Source organism: Phascolarctos cinereus, unplaced genomic scaffold, assembly GCF_003287225.1.
Source record: "Phascolarctos cinereus isolate Bilbo 61053 unplaced genomic scaffold, phaCin_HiC Scaffold_9;HRSCAF=440, whole genome shotgun sequence".
Classification (NCBI taxonomy): Eukaryota; Metazoa; Chordata; class Mammalia; order Diprotodontia; family Phascolarctidae; genus Phascolarctos; species Phascolarctos cinereus.
The window spans coordinates 243,732,641-243,739,755 of NW_027556402.1; the positions used below are offsets into that span (position 1 = coordinate 243,732,641).

At 49.1% G+C, this 7,115-nt stretch overlaps 1 protein-coding gene across 2 annotated transcripts in view; it reads left to right on the top strand.

Annotated features, from left to right (window-relative positions):
- Positions 1-7,115, top strand: part of CREB3L1 (cAMP responsive element binding protein 3 like 1) — a 56,196-nt gene that overhangs the window by 44,104 nt on the left and 4,977 nt on the right. For both annotated transcript variants that reach the window (XM_021009834.2, XM_078148177.1), the window contains exons 9-10: positions 1,708-1,807; positions 3,183-3,309. In XM_021009834.2, coding sequence (XP_020865493.1) covers positions 1,708-1,807; positions 3,183-3,309 — 227 coding nt within the window. The remainder of the gene's footprint in view (positions 1-1,707; positions 1,808-3,182; positions 3,310-7,115) is intronic.

Genomic DNA, 7,115 nt, shown 5'->3' on the forward strand with positions numbered 1-7,115 from the left:
TTGCTGCCTGATTTGGTCACAGCCTTCAGTGGGGGGCACCCAGCGTGGCACTGAGTTCCTCAGGAGGCAGTGTGGAACAGTGGGTAGGGTGCTGGGCTTGGAACCTGTAAGACTTGGTTTCGAATCCTGTTGTTAGAGTTATTGGATAAGCTTCTTGTCCTAACTTTCCATCGCCTCAGCAGTAAAAGGGGGATCGTAATGGCACCTTTGTTGTTGTTCAGTCATTTGGCAGTTGTGTCTGACTCTTTGTGACCCCTTTTGGGATTTTCTTGGAATGGTTGGCCATTTCCTTCCCTAGCCCATTTTACAGATGAGGAAACTGAGGTAGACAGGGTTAAATGGCTTGACCAGGGTCCCATAGCTAGTAAGTGTCTGAGGCCGCATTTGAACTCAGATCTTTCTGACATATAAATGTTAGTTATTATTATCATTAGGACACCTTGGGTCTGGTTAAGTGTTAGAATGGGGAATATGGTGAGGAATTGTGGGCAGGTAGAAACAGCACCGATTTGGAAGAGTAGGGATAGAACCCTGTCTCTGCCGCCAGCAAGCCGTGTGCCCCTAGCCAAGTACTTTTCTTTCTTCCTTATCTTGATCTGGAGGGGGCTGGGTCCTCGGGCCAGGAGTCGGAGCCTGGGGGTCTCAGCCCTCTCTGCCACTCTCTCATGGGTGACTTCTCCCCAGCGGTTTCCCCTCTGGGTCTCAGTTGCCTCCTCCGTCAAACAAGGGGCTTGGGCATTAGAGGGGCCCTCGGGGAACGTGGGACAGGGACCTGAGGTCAGCGATGCTAAGGTGAGAAGCCCCCTCTCCTCCTCTTCCCTGGGCTCTCTTTCTCCACGTGTGGGGGAGAGGGAAGGAGAGGCAGACAGGTCAACTCCACCTTCGGCCAGGGCTTTCACTAGTGGGGGAAGGGGGAAGAGGTAGAGGGATGCATGGCGGCAGTTCTCGCTGACCCTGTTCTGGAGCCGCCTGTGTGGCTCTGTCCCGGGGCAGGGAGCACATTGCTGGAGCTGTGCTGCCACCTTCTGGACACTCTAGGAATTTCAACACCGCCTGTCCATAACCAGGCTGGGAATGGGGTCTTCTGAACCAACTCCTGCCATTTCACAGATGAGGGAACTGAGACTCAGGACAGTGAAATAAATGATCTGCCCAGGGTTTTGTTGTTCAGTCCTTCAACCATGTTCAACTCTTCATTTTCTTGGCAAAGATACTGGAGTGGTTTGCCATTTCCTTCTTCAGCTCATTTTACAGATGAGGAAACTGAGGCAGACAGGGTTAGGTGACTTGCCCAGGGTCACACAGCTAGTGTCTGAGGTAGAATTTGAAGTTGGGTCTTCCTGACTCCAGACCCAGCGCTTTATCCACTGAGCCATTTACTGCCCCTAAGCCTCAGTATTTAAACTCAGGTCCTCAGACCACAGAGCACTGTACCACAGGCAAGATGGAGATGGGCCATCCCTCCCACTGAAGTCAGGAAGTCCTGAGTTCAAATCCTGCCTTAGACAGAAAGGGAATGGAGGTGTCTGAAGTTCAGGCCCCTTGCCGTGATATTTCAGGGACGTCCCAGATGAGACTGAGGGGTCAGAGACGCTGAAGGAGCAAAGGAAGCATTAACCCTCTGCGTCGCTGCTCTGCCTTGGTGCTGGGGTGGGGGGCTGGGCAGGGCCATTCATTCTGGTGACCTCTCCTTCCTGCCTTCCTCAGAACTCTTCTCCAGCAGCTACAGAAGCTCCAGGCCCTGGTGACGGGCAAGCTCTCCAGACCTTACAAGATGGCTGCCACCCAGACTGGCACCTGCATCATGGTGGGTGGGGTCTGCCCCTCTTCTTTCTGCTTCCTTTGCCTCAGTCACTCCAAAGAGGGCCAGATTGTTGTCTCCTGGAAGCCAGGGCAAATGCCCAGGATGTTGGGCAAGGGGAGGGGGTGCTGGGAAGGGGATGTTTCCAAGGATCAGTGCCGTGTGCCATGATGGCACTGGTGGTACCTTCCTCCCACTGGATCAATGCCCTTCCTCTCTCGGGATAGTCCTCAGGTCTCTCCAGGGACTCTCTTTATGGGTGAGAGTGGGCAGAATCCACCCGTTGTTTGTGAGCACCAGGGCAAGGGGATGGTGATAGTCCATCCCTTCCAGAGGCTGGTCCTTCAGATCTTTATTTTTTATTTATTCATTCATTCATTTATTTTTGTGAAACAATCAGGGCTAAGTGACTTACCCAGGGTCACACAGGTAGTAAGTGTCAAGTATCTGAGGCTGGATTTGAACCCAGGTCTTCCTGACTCCACTGTGTGCCACCTAGCTTCCCCCTCCTTCAGGTCTTTAAATTGGGGGTGACAACTTCCAACAAGCTGGCCAAGCAAACCTCTATATGTCTAAGAAAGCTTAATTACTGTTTCCTCCTATCCCCTGGAAAAGCTGGAAAGCAGGTTTATGCACACACACACCTGGGAGCCACCAGGCAATGGCTCCCTTACCTAATGGGCAAACCATTCTTTGACCCTAGCAGGTTGAACCCAGCCTTCCCCTGGGTCCTGTGGCTAGAATTTAGGATTATGGATTTAGGCTAGAAGAGACCTTAAAGGCCATTGAGTCCAAACATTTTATTTTACAGATGAGGAAACTGAGGCCTACAGAGGTAGAGTGAATTAATTGCCCAAAGTCACACAACCAACTTAGTTTCTGAGGCAGGATTTGAACTCAGGGCCTCCTGACTCCATCCATTATGCCTTCGAGCTGCCTCTTGTCTTCCTGGGAGTCATTTAAGGTAGCAAATATGCCTGCAGGTTGCCCTACAATAAAAGTTTACCTGTCCCTTTCTCCATAGCTGGGATGTAGAATCCCAGGAGCCTACCAGCTGTGCCTTATTACCTGTATGACCTTGGACAAGTCACTTCCTCCCTCTGTGTCTGTTTCATTCTACCTAAAATGGGGCTGATCATGACGTTTCTTTTCCAACACTGCCCCGCCTGGTGGCCACCCACACAGGCCCCTTGGATGGTGGCAGGGATAACTTATGCTCCCCACCCCTCGATATTTTTGCTCCGTCAGCATGGCCCTGGGAGGAAGGATGGGTGCCACCCATGTAGCCTCTCACCCTGGTGGGCCCACATCTGCCGGGACAGGCAGCTGTTTCCTCTCCATGGCTCACTAGGGCACGGGGGCCTTCTCTCTCTGTTTCCAGGTGGTGGTGTTATGTTTCGTCCTGGTGCTGGGCTCCATCATGCCGTGCCTTCCCGAGTTCTCCTTCATGTCCCAGACAGTGAAGGAGGCTCCCCTCCCAGCTGCCAGCGTCTACACAGCCAGCCAGAGTGAGTGTCCTGCCTCGCCTGGCCCACCCTCAAACCATCAGTCAGACCGGGCAATGCATCCTGATGAGGGGCGTAGGCCCCATGGAACAAAGTGCTCCCCTGGGGACTAGTCAGTCAATACACATTGATCAACACCTACTATGTGGCAGGCACTGTGCTAAGTTCTGGGGAGAGAGGCAAAAGATAGTCGCTGCCCTCCAGGACCTCACGGTCTAATGGGGGACACAACATGCAAATACCAATGAGGTCTGAACTGAATAAAATGGAGACTGTCAGTAGACAGAAGGTACTAGCATTAAGGGGGATTAGGAAAGGCTCTTCATTGAAGATGGGATACAATCGAATAGGAGGGAAGACATACAGAAATAATTATGATACAAGGGAGGGTTAGATATATTCGGGGCAGGGGGAGGGGTCCAAATAAGGTGCTTTGGGGAATTCAAGGAGGAGATAACACAGGAAAGGCAGGGCCACACAATAATTTGTGTGATGAAGATCTAGGGGTTCCAGTGGACCACAAAGTCAATACGAGTCAATAATTTATCATGGAGACCAAAATATGCCCAATGAGACCATAAGCTACATTAATATAGGTATGGAAAGGGGCGGCTAGGTGGCACAGTGAATAGAGCACTGGACCTGGATTCAGGAGGACCTGAGTTCAAATCTAGCCTCAGACATGTAACACTTACTAGTTGTGTGACCCTGGGCAAGTCACTTAACCCTATTGCCTAGCTAAAAAAGAGAGGGGGCTGACTATTTGTCTTGCACTCTGTTAGGTGCTGGGAATACAAGTGCAGAGAACGAAACAATACCAACTCAAAATGAGCTCACATTCTAATGAGAAAGACCCCATGTACATGTATAAGTATATACGGTATAAATACACTTCTAAGTGTATACAGTATAAATACGTGTATAAGTGTAGCTGTGTATATTTGTGTAAGTGGATTTGTATATCAATACAAATAAATACAAAGTGATTAGATGCAAAGTAGCTTAGGAGGGAGGGTGTTAGCAGCTGGGGGATCAGGAAAGATTTTGTGTTGAATGTGATGTCTGAGCTGTGTCTTCAAGAAAGAGAGGGAGGGGCAGCTAGGTGGCACAGTGGATAAAGCTCTGGCCTTGCAGTCAGGAGGACCTGAATTCAAATCTGGTCTCCAGACACTTGACATTAGCTGGGCAAGTCACTTAACCCCGATTGCCTAAGCAAAAAAAAAAAAGAGAGAGAGAAATAAAGGAAGAGAGAGATTCTGTGAGGTAGAAGTGAGGAGGGAGGGCATTTCAGGCACTCCAGGCTTTGGGTATTGTCATGACAAAGGAATGGACGTGGTAGATGGAGTGCCTAAGAAGCAGAAAGAAGGTCATTTGGGCTAATGACAGAGGGAAAGAGGCTGTGGAAATGTCCAATAAATTGAGGAAAGCTTGGGAAGGGCTTTCAAAGCTAAACAGAGGAGCTGCTATTTTTCTATTTTATCCTAGAGGCAGTCGGGAAAGGGGAAGTGACCTGGTCAGACACTGGAGCCTCGTGTCCAGTTCATTTTAGGAAGGATGTTGATTAAACTAAAGGGTGTCCAGAGCGGGTAGCCAGGATGGGGAAGGGCCTTGAAGATCTGCGAATGGGGGTGGGGAGTGAGGCTAGAGAAGACTAGGGGAGGTTACAAGAGCTGTCTGCAAGTACTTGAAGGGTTGGTAAGCAGGGAAAGGGATTAGCTTTGTTCTGCTTGGCCCCAGAGGGCACAACAAGAAGTTACAATGTGGGGGCAGCTAGGTTGCGCAGTGGATAGAGCACTGGCCCTGAAGTCAGGAGGACCTGAGTTCAAATCCGGCCTCAGACCAAACACTTGACATTTACTAGCTGCGTGTCCATGGGCAAGTCACTTAACCCCAATTGCCTTAAAAAAAAAAGTTACAATGTGGCTTTGGGGGAAGAGGTGGATAAAGATCCGGCAAGAAGGAGTGGTCAGATAGGTAAGAGGAGAGCCAGGAGATGGTAGGGTGAAGGGTGCATCAAAGAGAAAAGGGCGATCAACCATGCCAAAGGCCATTAGATTTCGCATTTAAGAGATAATTATTGTGGTTCAGTTTTGTCTGACTCTTTATGACCATATAGACCATGGGGTTGTCTTGGCAAAGATACCAGACTGGTTTTCCATTTCCTTCTCCAGTGGATTAAGGCAAACAGAGGTTAAATGACTTGCCCAGGGTCACATAGCTAGTACATGTCTGAGGTTGGATTTGAACTCAGGTCTTCCTGACTCCAGGCCCAGTACTCTATCCACTGAGCCACCTAGCTGCCTCCTAAGAGATCATTAGTAACTTTGAAAAGAGCAGTTTTGGTCAAATGATGTGGTTGGAAACCAGTCTTCAGAGAGTTAATAAGAGAGTTAGAGGAAAGGAAATGAGGGCCTTGACTGTAGATGGCCTTCTCAAGGAGTTCAGCTATAAAAAGAAGGAGAGATTCGGGACCTAGCTAGCAGGAATGGACAGATTCAATGAGGGGTTTTTTTTGTTTTGTTCTGTTTTAGGAATGAAGACAGAGGCATGACAGGGCACCAGGAAAACAGCCAGTATACAGGGAGAGATTGGAGAGTAGTGAGAGAGTGGGAATGAAAAGGGGGAGGCAACCTGCTGAAGAAGACGAGATGGAATGGGATCATTTATACACATAGCTCTTTAACCTCTGTTCAGCCTCAGTTTCCTCATCTGTAAAATGGATATAATCACACTTACCTCACAGTGTTGTGGTGACGCTCAAATAAGTAACATGGACAGTCATTTACCAACCTTTAAATGTTCTCCAAATGGTTATCGTGATGTCTCGAAGGAGGGGAAGGACTTCAGCGTCCAGGGAAGTGGGAGAGACAGATTCCAGATGCGGGGAGTGGGAGTGAAATAAGCAGAGACATGGAGGTGGAAGAGGGCAGGATGACAAGAAGGGGCAGAGAATAGTTGGTTTGGCTGCAATGTTGTCTTCCAGGAAGGGGAATAGTGTGATATAAAGCCACAGAGGGAGGTTGGAGCCCGGCTGTAGAAAGAATACTTATGGTTTGTTGGTTTGTTGGTTTTAAATACTGAATTCAGTAGTAACTGAGGAGCTACTGATGGTTTCTGAGGCAAGGAGGGACCCAGTGAGCGACTTCTGAAGGTGCAGTTACAGGGCTTCTCCTGAGCACCACCAGTTCTGGGTGCTTTTCTGATCCCAGGCTCAGATCTCCTTCTGGCTTTGGTGAAGTCTCAGCTGGAATGAAGAAGAGGTGACATGCGTGTGGGTAGGGAGTAGAGGAATAAGAATCCACCCAGAGGGCAGAGAGCATCATCGTGGTCCAGAGAGCAGTGTGGAGCTCAGTGGCCATAGGAGAAATTGAAGTTGGACTCAGAACTTCCTGGCTAAAAGGGCAGCTTGGATTGATTGGAAGTGATATTTAAGCACATGTCTGGACTAAGGGAAGAGGAGCAGGAAAGGAGCCTGACGTTTCCTGATCAGAGAGGGAAAAAGAGAACACCTCTGGCAATGTCACCAAAGGCAGAGGAAGGAGCATTATTATGTTCACAGTCAGAAGGCCTGAGCTCAATCCCTGCTCTCCTATTCTGCCATTAACTAGCTGTGTGAGCTTGGACCAGCTAGCCATCTCCCTGGGCCTCAGTTTCCTCATCTATAGGAGCAGCTCCCTCTGGGGCCAACCCACTCATACATAGAAAATGAGGGCTGTATGCTTGCAGAGTTCTAAATTTCCTGCCAGCTCTGAGTTTATTTTTTATTAATTAATTTATTTTTAGTTTTCAACATTCATTTTTATAAAATT